The following is a 15,935-nucleotide window of genomic DNA, read 5'->3' as shown; positions in this document are numbered from 1 at the left end:
AGGACTTTCAGAAGAATAATTTCCTTATACTTATACACTAAACACTTGTTAGTGAACTGAAAAGCTGATCTACAAACTTTTCAGAAGACAAAGAAACACAGCTGAGAGTAGTTAACGCATGAAAATAGGGACATCTAGTGTTTGTGTGGTATGGATAACAAGCAGGTGGGGAAGTAGAGGCTCTGGCAGCTATGATGGCGTTTTTACAGAATAATTTTCACCCCCACCACTCGGCCACGTTCCTTATTCTCAGACTGAGCTCAAACTAAATTATACAACACGCCTTTCATCCCCATCTCCTTCCCCCATCGTTTAACAGGCAGGCTTCCAGTGCCACCTACTTTCCACGATGCACCCAACCCCGCGGTCCACGCCCGTGCTGCGACGTCAGTCACTGCGAGATTCTGGTCCGCGCGGCATTCAAGACTCTGAAAAATCGTATTTTACAACTTCCTGTAAAAAAATATAGACATTAACCGCCTTTTGCCGCAAATTTCAGGCATGACTTTGCACAACTATTTAGCTTGTTACCTTTATAGCCATAAGTATGATTTAGCGTTTAAAAAAATGACACGTTCACAGGTGTACCTACACGATGATATCTTCAAATTATGTCAGTTTTTATCTTCAGTACATGGGTGAGTTTGCCATATCTGTTAAATGACACGGATGTGGGTATCTGTAACAACAAAATCAGAGAATTATCCAGAGCTTTGTAGACATTTGTACCAGTGTACGCCACCAAAAGGCGTTCTCCGATGAGCCCGAACGCATCGTCAGTCCGGGACCAGGGGGCGTAGGTTTGACCGGCTTCTGGGAGGCTCAGACACAATGAACCGTCAGACAGTGAGGGGCACGCATGTTGGACCGGGAGAATTAACACGGTCTTAGTGTGTTATTGCATGTAAACGTGCCGTTTCTTTGTTTTATCCAGTGATTCTCAAGCTGCTGAGACGCTGTATGGCGGTAACAAGGCTCTGCTGGAAGCGGTTTGTTCGTCCAGTTTGATGAAAACGAGGTCGGGATCAGACGAGCGTTACCGTTAGCCCCTCCTGGTCGATTGTTTTTTAACTCTTGTTTTTGTTTTTTGTTTTTTTAGCTAAATACAACAAAGCAAAGTAGATAACGATGTCGCTGATTGCGTCGTCTGATTATTTCGCTGCCGAGTGTCTGGTATCGATATCTAGCGGTCCTGTTCTACACAGACCCACCCCGGTCGCCCCCGCCAACCAGCCTGCCTCGGTGGGCCTGCTCCCCGGGGAGCCCGAAGGGTCGAGTGAGGACAGGGAAGTGCGGGACACGCTGAGGCTGGAGGGAGCTAACGTGGTGGCGGTGGCCGGTATCCTCACCGACCTACACGGCAAGTTCCGCCCCATGTCGGCCTATTCGGAGAACAGCAACTCCTCGTGTGGTGGGGAGAGCGGTTACACCACGTTGTCCGACCCGACCACCCCTACCATGACCCCCACCGCCACCCCGGTCCCCGGACAGCAGCACCAGCAGCGGGCCGGGGGAGCAGGAGGAGGGGTGAAGCGACACCGGTGCACTTTTAACGGATGCGACAGAGTTTATGGGAAATCTTCCCACCTGAAGGCACACATCCGGACGCACACAGGTATGGAGGGGAACGACCACAACACATCGGTCATGTCAGCAGTTCACATGTCATGTATTTACACAGCCTTAGCTAGACCCTTGGCATAGCTCAACTTTGTACCCCCAACTTCTGCTTTCCTCGGTGCCATGTAAGCAGACGGTTTTATCGTTTAATCAGACCTATATGAGGGGTGGGAGTGCTGTGCCTTTCACTAACTACTGTAAGCGTGCCTGCTGGCTGCTTCTTTATGATTTTTTTTTTCTTTTTAGAACTTGTTAAAGTAATTTAGCCAAACAAAGGGGGAAACGCTCCCCTCGGAGTCTGACAAAGAAGTAAACCAACAAAAGAACTGGGCTGGACGTTAAAACCTGTGACGAAAGTCTTCCTCTCGGCTGGATTTGCATATGAAATGAACGTAAGACGAAACCTTAAAGTTGAAAGCGCTGAAAATGATAGTGGGACAACGTAAAAGGCCTCAGCAAGTGCTTGGCGCTGTGTAGTTTTTCTCTGGGCATCACACTCTCACCCTCACCTATGCTGACAAGTTGAAATCAATCCTCCGCGATGTGTAAATTATTGATCAAATGTATTGATATCCAGTTCTGGATGCGCCACCCCTTTGCCATATATAGGTTTTTCAACGCATTTGGGGTGTTTTCTGAGTGAATACGTAATTACACGTCACCATACACCTCACCCATGTGTTTTAATTATGTAATAAAGGCAGATTGGTTGTGAATAGTTCATCCGTCAGAACGATAGCGTAACTTTATTAGTGACTTTAAGTGTGATTTTTCTCGCAAATCATTGGATTTGGCGTGTCCAGTGTCACTGAGCAGGCGCAAATGGATTAAGGGCAGGAAACGGCTCAAAGACGGTGTTGTGGGAACGCCCACAGAGTTCTGCAGCAACAACGTGGCCAGGCTTTGTGATCTTGCAAATGGCACCGAGCATCCCACTCGCTTATCCTGGGTTTGACTCGTGTTGCCTGCCGGAGATTAAGCCTAGTAGTAGCCCAGGAAGGCTAATCTTAGCCATCTAGATCCTATATCTTTTTTTCACGTATCTAAATATACGTGAAAAGTGGTAATGCAGGTGTTACATTTGTGTCACTGTGTTTAAATCGATCTGATTTAAGTAATCAGATTAACAGATTCCTTCATTGTGCAATAACACAAACTGTAAGCATACAAAACCTGTTTTTCCCTTCCTAGTTCATTTGAAAGCACAGAATAATGTGGGCTTCAACAGCGACTTATATCTGAGGACTACACAAAAGATATGAAGAATCAGTTTGATGTGATGTATTAGAGGCAAAATAAAGCACACGTGCGAACTGAAATGACACGAAAGTGAATTAATCCAAAACAGTCCATGAGTTTAAATTTTGTCAGCTTTTACTTTGACATTTTCAATCCATACTTCATGGTTTTACCTTTTCACATGTAAACATTTGTTTTTTATACATTATTGAATAATGTGGAGGTTTAATGACCCGAGGCCGTGGGGCATTTTTGGCAGCAGGAACTGTTCACTTTTTCTGACGTTTTATTTCATAGTTAGGCTGTTAGTTGCAGAAATTTGCACCTTAACCAATCATAGATCAAAGATCAGTGAAAATAGTGCATTTTTGTTTCCTTTTATGTATGCAGTTGTTTATTGTAAAACCGATTCTCGTCAGAGAGAAGGGAGTAGCATTTCTGTTCCCGTGTGTTTGTCTGTTTAGTCATGAAACACCGTCTTGTGTGCTTTCTCTGCAAACCTGGCGACTGATTTCTCTCTGCTCTCTGCTGCCTTCGTGTCCAGGTGAGAGGCCCTTTCCGTGCGTCTGGCCTAACTGTGTGAAGAAGTTTGCCCGCTCCGATGAGCTCGCCCGCCACACTCGCACCCACACAGGGGAAAAACGCTTCCAGTGCCCGCTGTGCAACAAGCGCTTCATGCGCAGCGACCACCTGATCAAGCACGCCCGCCGTCATCCCGACTTCAAGCCATCCATGTTGGGGCGCAACAGGGGCGCGTCCTCAGCTTCTGATCCGGACATGCACAATTAGGGTGGCGTGGGTTTGCTGTGCACTGACGGGAGCACAAGACGGTCAACGTTAGTTTCAATTGAACCGACTACAATCAGATCCACTAGTTAGGACTTAGCATTGCTGTGTTGCACTAAAAACAAATGTGCACGTACACACAAACATACACACGCAGAGCTGGATGCGTCTCTGTGTCCACACAGTTGAGTCACATGAACACTGTCCACCCACTCAACAACAACCAGGGTTGGGTTTGAAAATTGTTACGAACCTAAGAGAACCGGGGACTCGTTAAGAAATGCGGCTTTTGGTTCCACTTGTCGTTTCCTGAAAGCAAGACTTTGGACCTACTGTGCTTCCATTTGCATCGGCAGTTACATGAGCGTGTGTGTGTGATGTTTACAGTATGGCAGACTAGGCTAAGCCTCAGAAAACCCAATAATGATAGAGTGAAATGTAATCACTGCAGTTAAGGAAAGTTAGAGGCATGAAGGTAGACTTACTGCAGGATGATATGAGAATGTAGTTTTTACTGTCCTGCATCAGTAGCAGTGATATTAGACCACAAAAGAGTTTTGTGGATGAGATCCCAAGAATTTAATGCCAGGTATATCACATAAAAGTTGCAAAAGTCCCAGCATGCCTTGGAAAAGTACTAAACGGTGTTTTGCAACATAGCCTGCTGAAATAAAAATCAGTAGGTTTTAACTGCCATAGAAGTGAAACACACACAGCTAGCACAAATATTGTATTTCGTTTAAACCAAAAAATCAAATCAAGAATACCTCGTTGTGGATATCCACCTGATGGCAGCATACGTTTATCACAGGAATTCTTTTTTCTGCCTTTCGTAAAATTTTGATCTCAGGATTCGATAAGAACGAGAATCACGAAGCAGATTTCAGTCGATTAAAATCAAACCCAACCCTGAAGGTAACCTCATCGTCTCAAACTGAAACACTTTCACAGATTGCAGGGATTTCTTTATATTATTGTCTGTACAAATCTGCACATTCATCATCATCATCAGCCAAATAATCCTCTGGTTTTCTTGTGGTTCATTTCTACCTTGTTAGTAACCTTTATTTACCATGAGTAGCACAATATTGGGATGTTAGATAGTGAGGCGATGGATAGATGCTTGTTAAAAATCTTTGTTTGTTTGTAGCTTTGCTGATATTAAGTTCTAGCGGTGACACATTCCTTCATGTTTTTTTAATACGGCTTCAGTAACCATCTCCGTTGAAGTCAATATTTTTTCACATATATCCAATTCAAGTGTAGATCAAATATTCATTTTAGCCTGAAAGTGGATCGAATTTCAATGTAGAAGAGTTGTTTGCACACCATCATTAAGGCTCCACCAGTTATCATCAATGAAATGCTGACACATAATACACAGCAGTATTATGTCTAAACCTGATGCAAATGTATATAAGCTTTAAGCTTTTAATGTAGAAAAAAAATGGTAATGCTACTAGCAGAATAATACATGTGATGAATTGTAGTCCTTATATTAGGGGTAACATACAGTACGTATGCTTGATAGAATGGCATTGCCTGTGAGTGTTGGTGTGTGCGGTTTATTTTAGATTTACCTTTTTTTTTTCTTTTTTTTTTGTATTGACAGAAATGAGAAATGTTTTGTATGCAAGTTGATTTTTTTTAATTTATTTTTTTTTTCGTTTTGTTTTTAAGCCTGCTGCCTTCAAAGTAAAAGCATTCACTTCCTCATCGAGGGAGAAAGATGACAAAATATAGACACGTGCCAGTTATTTCTTTTAACAGCAGATAAATCAGAGTCTTATGAGTAGCATCGGGAGAGGGGTGGGGCAAAATCTTACTGTAACTGATTATGTGGAAACCAAAAACAAATTCTGAGAAGATTAGATCAGTGGAACGTTTTTTTTTCCCCTCATCTACACATTATAAATGTGGGCTGTGCAGTCGTGTCACTGAAGCAGCCATTAATAATACTTGGGGATGCACTGATTGTGAAATTCCAGGTCGGTTCCAATGTCGGAAAAACACAAAATTTCCCCGATATCCAAGCCCAGTATTTTTTCTACTCTTGTGTTTAGTTTTTGTTGTTGTTTATGAACTCTTTTATGCCCTGGAAACAAAGTAGATCCCAGTTAATTTGACACAACAGATAACTATCGGTAGATTCAGTCTTATATCGGTCATCGGCCAGTCACAGTTTTTGCTTGTATATCAGTGCATCCCTGATGATAAAAGTTCCACCGGTGTTTGATTTGAATAGTGATACACAAATGTGGATTTGATCGGAACCTGTTCGGTAGATTTAGGGACGCTGGCACCTAAATCTATATGAAATGATCAGTTTCGATTTCAGGAATGAACCCATCCAAAATATTAGATCCACCATTTACCAAATCAGTCAAACCTGTAATGTATTTTATGTACTTATGACCCACTTGTAGTGTCCAGGTCTGAATAGAGAGTGTGTGTGTGCATGTGTTATTTCTTTTTTTAATATTTCCACTGTTTGTCCCGCTTATGGACATATTCCTTTAACTCAGTGAACACTTCTTCAGGAAACTTTGAAAGCCTTAAACTATGTCATAACTACTTTGCACCATGTTTACAGTTGGATCATTGTATAGGTATGTGTGCCCTCTTGCAGGCGCATAACAGAAACTCATTATGCAATAAGCACTTTTTTCTCACAGGTATATTTTGCTGGATAGTGTAATGGCTTGCACTGTTACTGTGTTACTCCAAGTGGGCACTGTGGAACTTTGTGTTGATAACCAGTGGTTTTTAAAAAAACAAAACAAAAAAAACCCTGCCTTTTCCTTTCCTTATTTTTGTGTTTTCTCAGTCATCCAGGCCATCTCTTTTGTTGTGTAATGTGTCTAGATGGGATTGGCTTCCCCAGATCTGTTTCGCTTTCCTCCACATTAAGATCGGCGCGATTGTCTCGCTGATTCGTGTCACGCCGTCTTCGTTTTCCCGTCGATTTCATTTTAATTGGAGCTGTTTTCTTTGAAGTGAATGCCGAGCTTTTGAAAGTTTTCGGTTGCTGCTGGCAGTGACCTTGAACGAGTGGACTGTTTATCAGAGGAGCAAACGCGTCTGATATAGACTCTCAAGCTATATTGTCACAAGAAGAACATCCCTCACAGTCAAAACAGTTGTTTTTTTTTCTGCAGTGTCTGTGTAAAATCCATCCAACCAGTCTTTCAGAAATTCCTATAAAACCATCGAGCCTTGGATTTTTAAGAAAAGAGTTGTTTTTATCAGCCAGATGGCCTGTTACGTACCCTCGTCCTTACTGACTCAATATGCAACACCTTTACTACCTGTGTAGCTGCTTCTTCTTTTCCTCAGTGACCTGTTGTTGTGAATAGACAGTAGCAGTTTAATCTCCATAGTCATTAAAGCTCAGATCTACAAAGGGTTAAACTTCACTACTCGCTGGAGCAGAAGTTGAAAAAGGGGGCAATTAAATACAAAGTAAAAATATTTGCAGACTGTCATTTCACTGAGAATGATGATTGAATATGTTCAATCCAAAATCTGTTTGCTCACATCACTGAATGTGGCTTGGAGTTGAGTCCATTTCGGATTTAATTTTTGCTGCGCCGCCTCACCAAGAGCTGGGGGCAAAAAGGCATTTTCTTTTTTTCTTGTCACCACACTATCTCAGATATGCACATTGTACAGAAATGGATGTTCTTTTTTTTTTTTTTTTTTTAAATTGATGCTAATTTTTACATTAATGTAATTTTTTAAAAAGTCCTCTTATCAAAGCTTTAGATGTGGAGGAACCGTGGAACTAAATAATTGCTGCAGCAAGCTGTTTTGATATTTATATTCTCAGGTGTCTTAAATTTTCGGCATTGGAGTTTCAATATTTCCTGTGCGACACAGAAGTACAAAGCATGGTTTTGTTTCTTATGTTATGCTGATTAATTTATTACATATCGAAAAACTTATATGGTTTGTGTGGTTTAATTATTCTTTTCATAACTCATTTTGTGATATGGAACAGTACTAATATTAAATGTTTCCAATGTTTGCTTGACCTGTGCTATTTTTAAGAAATAAAAATTAAGTTCATCTTTTATTTGTGCATTTTTTTTTCATCTGTCTAATGAAGACGGTGTAAATTATATAAATAACTTAGCAATACTGTATTGTATGCTACAAGTGATAACTGTTAGCTATTGCATATTATTAGTATTAATAATAATAATAATAATGGATTGCATTTATATAGTGCTTTTCGAGACCCTCAAAGCGCTTTACAATTCCACTATTCATTCACTCACATTCACACACTGGTGGATTAGTTAGTGTGAATTATTAGTAGCCCATTGGCTGTATTATATAGCGCTTATTCTGTATGACCAGTAGTTTGCCATTATTTGAGATCTAAATCAGCTTCCTAATTATTCGTTGTTGATAGTAAATATGTTACATGAATTATGGTCCTAATGTGCTTTGTTCTGCGGACCATTTAGGGTATTATTAACTCGCCTAAAAAGATTTAAAATATTATATTTTAACTAGTATCCAACTAACTAAGTTAATGCCTTTCACACTAAAATGATATTATGAGCAACCCTCCCTTTAGGGATAAACAGGCTCACTACCCACTTTAATAGGTGCACTTTGCAAATCTCCTTTTCATTCATTCGCCCTTAATTATTTGTAGCATGGATTCAACAAGGTGTTGGAAACCTTCCCTGTAGATTATAGTCTTCCTCCCCTCATCCCAAGCTGTTTGGGACAGATGCCTGCCCCTCTCCCAGCTTGGTTCTGCTGGCAGTTTCTTTCTGTTAAGAGAGTTTTTCCTTCCCACTGTTGCCAAGTGCTCGTCCAGAGATGGTCGCTTGATTGTTGGGGTTTTCTCTGTATTATTGTAGGATCTTTACCTTACAATGTAAGGGATAGCTCAGTAGGTAAAGTGGTCGCCCCATGATCGGAAGGTCGGCGGTTCGAATCCACTTAACGGCTACCCTGAGGTACCCCTGAGTAAGGTACCGTCCCTACACACTGCTCCCCGGGCGCCTGCTTAGTGGGCTGCCCACTGCTTCACTGAGTGAATGGGTCAAATGCAGAGAAAAACAAGTAATTTCCCCATGGGGATCAATAAAGTATCCATTATTATTATTATTATTATTAATGCACCTTGAAATGACCTCTGCTGTGATTTAGTGCTATATGAATTGAATTGAATAGAACTGAGCTGCAGATTTGTTGGCTGCATATCCGTGATGAAAATCTCCTGGTTCACCACATCCCAAAGGTGCTCTAATGGATTGAGATCTGTTAACTGTGGAGGATATTTGAGTGCAGTGAACTCAACTCAAGATTGTTCAAGAAACAAGTTTGAGAGTATTTATGACATTGTGTTCCGGCAGAAGATGGAAAGACTGTGGCCATAAAGGAATGGATTTTGGCAAGTAGGCTTTGGTGTTCATACAAGGCTCAGTTTGTACCCCAAAGTATGCCAAGAAAATATCACCAGCCTGAGTTGTTGATACAAGATGTGATGCATCCATGCTTTTGTGTTTCTTATGCCAAAAGCTACCATCCAAATGTCACAGCACAAATTGACACTCAACATACAACAGAATATTTTTCTAATTTTTATCCAATTTTGGTGAGCCTGTGTAATTTGCAGCCTCATTTTGTTCTCGGCTGACAGGAGTGACAACTGCTGTGGTCTTCTGCTGCTGTGGCCCATCTGCTTCAAGGTTCAGAGATGGTCTCTCACAGACTTTAATAAGTGCTTGTTTGAGTTACTGTTACCTTCTTATCAGCTTAAAGCCATTCTATTCCGACCTCTAGCATCAGCAAACTGCAGCTCACTGGATATTTTCTTCTTCTCTGTAAACCATAGAGACGGTTGTGTGGGGGAAATCCCAGTAGATTAGCAGTTTGTGAAATACTCAGACCGTCCAGCACCAGCAACCATCCTCCCCATTCTGATGCTCACTTTGAATATATCATAACTCCATCTACATACGCGTACCTACATACAGTCCATGTATTGTATACAAACTCAAGCACATTTGTTGTTACAGAATATGTTTTTTTCCAGGTTAATCAGCAGATTTGTTAAACATTTATCTTTATGCTATAAATGAACTACAACACAACTCAAATGTAGCAATAACTTCTCAAAAACTATGATGCTAAAGCTACTTTCAACTACACTTAAAAACATAGCTTAATATGCTAATAGGCATGCTAATCATAGGTTAATAGCAGTATATGACTGTAGTATTTCCCTGAAGGTTTTCAAAGAGCATGTCATACTTTATGAAATGTCAACTATTTCAGTGAGCAGAAACCTCAATTAAAGGTCACAGTTCAGGTGGCTTTAAGCAAAGCAGTGTACCTCCCGTGACTCAGTGCTCTAGCTAACATGGCATTTGAACGTGGTATTAAATGTGGTGTTACTGTGAGGAGAGGAGTTGTAGTATATGATCAAGGACTCCTTCTTGTCTCCAAGAGAGCTTTTTCTCTTGAATTGGCATAGTTCACTCCAATAATGCATTTTCATAGTGTCGCCGCCACGCAAAAACATCTGCTTCCTTTAACTGCTGATTTTATATTTATAATATAATTATAATAGACTTCTATAACACAGCATCTATAACAGCTATGTTTCTTGCCTTTATCTAATAAAACAAACTGACTGTCATTACTACAGTTATCACACCAGATTAAATAAAACAGAAAATAATAGACTTGGAATTCATGTTTTAATAAAGATACTTCTCTCCCTATAAGTAGATCTTTACATAACATGAAAGGAAACTATGATGCTATATATTATCAGTATCCCATAATTAGAGCCCCACACAAATATAGGTTGGGCCATGTTACTGACTCCATTATGTACAATGCTCTCAGCACTTTTGCAGCAGAGGACACGTCACACCTGAACACACAGAGTTTGGTGCGTTCAAAGTAAGTCTCAAAGCAGTTTGTGAAGTACATTATTGTAAAGATAGTTAAAAAAAAAAGAGGTCCCGTTGTTTCATTTTCCGTTATAGCTCTAACAAAGGTTGAATGTAGGTTATATATAGTCTCTCAGTTTCTGTCACCGTCAACCTTAAAAAGTTTTCTGCATTCATAATTCCATCAATATTAACAGGATCTCCAACACTACTAAATGCAGCTCTAAACCATGACAGAGCCTCCACCGTGTTTTACAGATGGCTGTAGACACCCACTGTTGCAGCTCTCTCCTGGCCTCCTCCATACACAATGACAATGATTTCAACCAAAACTTGTAAATTTAGAGTAATCTCTCCATCGCACCTGTTCCCACTGATTTCCAGACCAGTTATTGTGCAATTTGGCATATTTCGGCCTTTTTTCCCTGTTTTCCTTCCTTAAGAATGACTTCTTGACAGCCACCCTTCTGCATTGCCATATGTTCCTGCATGTTAACTCTGAGGAGCACTTCCAGGCATTTATCACTTAAACTTGGCTGGATGTTTAATCATGGCTACACACAATATATTGTTCCTAAGCAAACTTTATTTTGGAAAAACTCATACACTATGATTTGCCAGTCTTGAGGTGTGGAAGCCAGGATTACTAGGAAGTCCTCAAACAACTTCTGACTTGACTCTGGATCAGCTGGTCTGTTTATATAATTATGGCTCTTAAACGTTTTCTTTTTTCGTCCCCTTTTAAAAAAGAATTCACACCGACACTCCAGGAAGGTTTGTACACAAATATTATTTTTATTGATATCTGAAGCTGGGACTAGACAGCGTTCCATCTCAGAAGAAAAAGCACACACACCACACAGGAAAGGAAATGAGTAGAGTTAAATGGGGCCGCAGCCCAGGCAGTGAGTTCAACATGGCACACGTAAACATCCTCAGAGTTCATATCACAGAGGAGGTGGATTTGGGACTCATGATGAGCCACATGTCGAAATCCTACTTCCTCAGAAGCTCGCGGGGGCGGTGGGGGCACCTATTGCAGTTCTTGCTGCACCACCTAGAGGGCGACAGCAGCCATCATCATTTTAAGTCCATCCCTGTTGACTATAGGGAAGCTGTTTTTAACAATGAAAGTCCTCAGTGCACAGTTTAAGTCTGCACGTGCTTCCAGATGTTGCAGTGTCAGAGAAAGCAGACGACCTCAGCTATAGTCACAGTCACCGTCTGAATGTCTATAGCCACAGCCTGCAGCTGAGAGGAGGACTGTGAAAAATGTGAGCAAGCAAATACATTTTTAAAAACATATTTTAATGGCTTTTCCAGCGCACAAATGATCAGAACAGAATTATCCCAAAAGAGCCTTATACTATGAATCTGCATTTCTCAGATTCATATGCTCTTCACTACCTACCAGAAGGCCGGACTTTCCAGTATGACAATATGCACGAGAACTTCTCAAGCTTCACCTTCCAGCCAGTGATTGAGCTCTCTTAGCCAGGTCTGTCTGCTGTGCTCCTCTGGAACTTAACTCATCAGCACCCAGTTTCAAACTGTCAAAAAAACTTCCAACTGGTACCAGTTTTATCAGAAATCCAGAAATCTTGTGGGCATTTTTACTATTACGGATAAAATGTGTGCTCACATTTATGAGATTTTCAAATGTCAGACTTGCCATTCGCAGCTGTCAGTGTAGCATTAATGCTATGGATGACATCCTCTCCCTTTGGTCTAAGACTGGTTTCAGATTTCAGGCGAATAAGTGGCTTTCCAGTTTCCCCAGCCTTAAATGATGTCAATAAATGTTGTTGGATTTTTGTTTTTAAGGTGGAGTATTCGTAGAACTGTAAACTGTGAACTGGACACACAACTGACATTAAACACCGGAATACAGTAAATCTATTTTTAAGCACAGGTTCTTGGTTTCAGGAGAATTTATTGTGTATAAGAGGAAAGGGTGAAGAGAGAGCAAGTGACACGGGAGCGATGCATGGGCTCTGATTGCGAAACCAAAAATGACAAAATATGATTCAATGAAAAAGTGATCAAAGACTGAATAAAGACTCTGGTTACGGAATCAACCACATTAAGCAGAATTATCGTAATGTCTCTGTCAGTGTGTGGATAAGAGGCTCCAGGTCATTTAACAATAATGTCTCTAATAGTGTTTGTGGCAGTGGCACTCATACATCTAAAGATCACCAGGCTTTGCGAGTCTGCAGATTTAATATCACCATTAATGTTACTGTTTATTATTTTTCGATGAGATAATGTCTCGCTAAAATGAATAAAGTCATCTGGCAGCTGTAAGTGCAGTTTTTATTCTTTCTTTCTATAAGATCGGTTGGTGGAAGTCAGTTTATTAGATGTCAGTAATACGTAAAGTAATTATAACGATGCAGGAACTAGTGAGTACTGAGCAAAAGTCCCGAGTCACCACTCATCTTTTTATATTTTGCATACATACATAAAATTAAATTAAAACTGCTAATTTTTTCAGAGAGTCTGGGGAAGTCTTGTTAGGACCACTTTCAAAATAACAGAAATGTCAGTCTCCTCGGAAGCAAAATACAAAGAAAGGATGTGTGGCTCAAAACTTTTGCCCAGTATTTACCTATAAGTTAATTTTAGGACTAGCATGATGAATAGAAATGACCGACTTGAATACAGACCCCGAAAGGTATGGGGCGCGTTTGTAAAGTGAAACATGCTGAAATTAACGGCAACATTTTTTCCACATTTAGCTCAAAACCTTACAAAAACATGTTTTTTCGAGTAATTTTTTACAACATTTAGTAAAATATTTGTAACTTTTCATCAAATGTTAAATATTAAATCTAAATGTTAAATATTACATCTAAATGTTAAATCTAAATATTATATTTAAATCTAAATGTTAAATGTTAAATCTAAATGTTTAGGCTAATATGCAAATTTATTGTACGGATCAACGGAAATACCAAAATAAAAGCTTCCCGAAAACCTCCGGTTTACTAAATGTTGTAAAAAATGACTTGTTTTGAGCTAAATGTGGAAAAATGTTGCCGTTAATTTCAGCATGTTTCACTTTACAAACGGCGCCCCATAGAAAGGAGAGCGGTCTCCTGTCTGCGTACGTGTTTTGCACGGACAACAAAAACGTTTCCGCACGGACGATTTTAACAGTCGCACTGGGTGAGAGCGTGCCGTTACAACAGCATGGCGTCATGTAGTGGTAACTGAGCCGGTGATCGCTTGCAGCTTTGTTTAGTAACGAACATGTCGGGAGCGTCAGGCGGAGAGAAGCGTCCTCCTCCGAACTGGATCCTGCAGCATCCCGCGGTGAGTGTGAGAGCAGCTCTGTGTGTGCAGGCAGGGAGTCTGCCAGGAACGTACTGTGAGTAATCTGTGTGTGTGTGTGTCAGTACCAGCAGATGAAGGACCTGCAGATTGAGGACAGCGCTCAGGTGCATGCAGCTTTTCTTGTATACATGGATCTTACTGAGGGTGAGTTTGGCAGGGTTCTGAAACACGGGAGTCAGTTTGAGATTCCCTGTGTAGCGTATCCTGGACTCCTTACATCTCCCAGCTCTAATTCCTTTCTTACAGGAAGAAAAACCTGATGTCATAACTTAGGCTCACACTCACACTGAGCTTCTTGCTCTCTGCAGTGCGGCGCTGGAAGGAGGTGTCCTGCGTGAAGAGTTCTGAGCTGCAGGTGGTTTTGCTGGAAGCAAGGGAGAAGGAAGGAGCGCCCACTCTGACGATCCTCCCCCTGCCCGCTCACCAGTCTGTGACTCACAAAAGGTGTTAAGACACTGGTCAAGCTCCCACACTTTTACCCTCACAGGTTACCCTGCCAAACCTCTGAATCTTACGGCTTCTTCCTTCTCTGCTATGCAGCATACGACACGTCCTGGACAGGGGCTTTCCTGTGCTGCTGTGTGCAGTAGCAGCTGACTCCACGCTGGTCTACCAGAGGATGACGGATGGCCTGGTGACACCAGACCCTCCTGTAGGACCTTTTCAAGATATGGGACGCCGGCAGCACCGGAAGAGGCGGCAGCAGCGCTGAGCAGCTGACTGAGAATGTGATGAATCGCTCAAAGATGGAAAAGAGCCCCACAGGACCCCTTCAGGGGGAGTATGTGATTGTTAGGATGACCTTGTGGCAACCTCTGGCATCGTGAAGTTCACCTCAGATGCATGTTGAGAGGTTAAGGCGAAAAGAGATAAAATTAACCTTAAGAAAAGGGTGCAGAGATTAGAAGTAACATTCCTTTTTTAATGACAGTTGAGCTCCTGTTACAATATATGGAGTGGTTTGGTTTGTTTGCTGCGGTGTATGCACACTACAGAGTTGACTAGAAGCTTTCACAATGAAATCAGGGATGCCATATCTCGTTTCCATGCCTCCAAAGAAACCTTTCAATGGGGCCGGATGAGTCAGCATCCACAAAGCTTACAGCTTTGCCAGTGAGTATATGTGATAAATTACAGGAAAAGTAGTTCCTGAAAAGGTAGTTCATTACCTAGACTGTCCTGCAAATATAAAATATCCATTTTTTGTTAATTCAAGGAAAATGATCTTTATTTGTTTGTTGTAAAACAAAAACAGACATTTCTATAGTAGATAGTAGGAAAACAGAAACTTATTTGTCGTTTAATTGTTTATCTGAAAGTTAATTACTTTGATGTGTGAATGGAAAAGCTGTAACACTTATGAAAATACAGCTAAAAGTTCATAATCTATGCACTCCTTGAATTTTCCAAAGCTGTCCAGTTGGTTAGATCGGACACTTCATTTCATTACTTTCTGGTTCATTCTGTAACTTTTCTGCATCTGTTCATGAGGGAAATGTCTCTGTTTGTGTAAAAAAACAACACAAAAAGGAGACACAAGGTCATAGTGTCTCAAGTCTAATATTTTGGGGAGGTGCACGTGTCCCCTTGAAATTTACGCCTATGGTTTGTAATCCATGTCAGCGCATTGGTTTTTGACAATAATCCCTTAAACACAATTATTAAGACCTACTATAAATGTCAGTGATTGTTTTATTTATTTTTTAAAACAATTGTGCCTTATTTTGAAATAAACATCAGGTGTGAGAAAGACTAATAGTTTCAAATGTATTCTTTCTTAATTTTTTTAATTTATTTTTTTTAAAGGACCTAAGGTAAACATTCTGTTTTATTCTTTAAAAACTTGGTGCCAACGCTGAAGTGTGATTTGAGGGATTTTATGAATGTTAAAGGTATTTTTCCACAGCAGGCATTTTGGCTGGAAATGGTAAGTAAACAGGTGTTACTAAATGCAGAGCTTTTGTTAATGTTAGTAACAAAAATGGCTGCTGAGTTAGCAACTAACTCAGCTTGTCGATAAAAGTGGCA

At 40.7% G+C, this 15,935-nt stretch overlaps 3 protein-coding genes across 3 annotated transcripts in view; 2 read left to right on the top strand and 1 right to left on the bottom strand.

Moving 5' to 3' along the window:
- Positions 1-774, bottom strand: part of apoltp (apolipoprotein lipid transfer particle homolog) — a 47,928-nt gene extending 47,154 nt beyond the window's left edge. The window contains exon 1 of the mRNA XM_080293298.1: positions 730-774. Coding sequence (XP_080149424.1) covers positions 730-774 — 45 coding nt within the window. The remainder of the gene's footprint in view (positions 1-729) is intronic.
- On the top strand, positions 649-7,720 carry LOC113010647 (Krueppel-like factor 9). Its single transcript, XM_026149823.2, has 3 exons — positions 649-1,018; positions 1,100-1,615; positions 3,404-7,720. The coding sequence occupies exons 2-3, from the start codon at positions 1,129-1,131 to the stop codon at positions 3,646-3,648; spliced, it is 732 nt and encodes a 243-aa protein (XP_026005608.2). The 5' UTR covers positions 649-1,018; positions 1,100-1,128; the 3' UTR covers positions 3,649-7,720.
- A 6,000-nt stretch (positions 7,721-13,720) lies between these two features.
- tsen15 (TSEN15 tRNA splicing endonuclease subunit) lies at positions 13,721-15,659 on the top strand. Its single transcript, XM_026149846.2, has 4 exons — positions 13,721-13,886; positions 13,970-14,051; positions 14,216-14,351; positions 14,448-15,659. Exons 1-4 carry the CDS (start codon positions 13,824-13,826, stop codon positions 14,617-14,619), a joined length of 453 nt encoding a protein of 150 aa, XP_026005631.2. The 5' UTR covers positions 13,721-13,823; the 3' UTR covers positions 14,620-15,659.
- The last annotated feature ends 276 nt before the right edge of the window (positions 15,660-15,935 follow it).

The sequence above is a fragment of the Astatotilapia calliptera genome, chromosome 18 (genome assembly GCF_964374335.1).
Source record: "Astatotilapia calliptera chromosome 18, fAstCal68.1, whole genome shotgun sequence".
In the NCBI taxonomy this organism is placed as follows: domain Eukaryota; kingdom Metazoa; phylum Chordata; class Actinopteri; order Cichliformes; family Cichlidae; genus Astatotilapia; species Astatotilapia calliptera.
The sequence above is the reverse complement of the archived record's forward strand: the minus strand, read 5'-3'. Positions and strand labels throughout refer to the sequence as shown.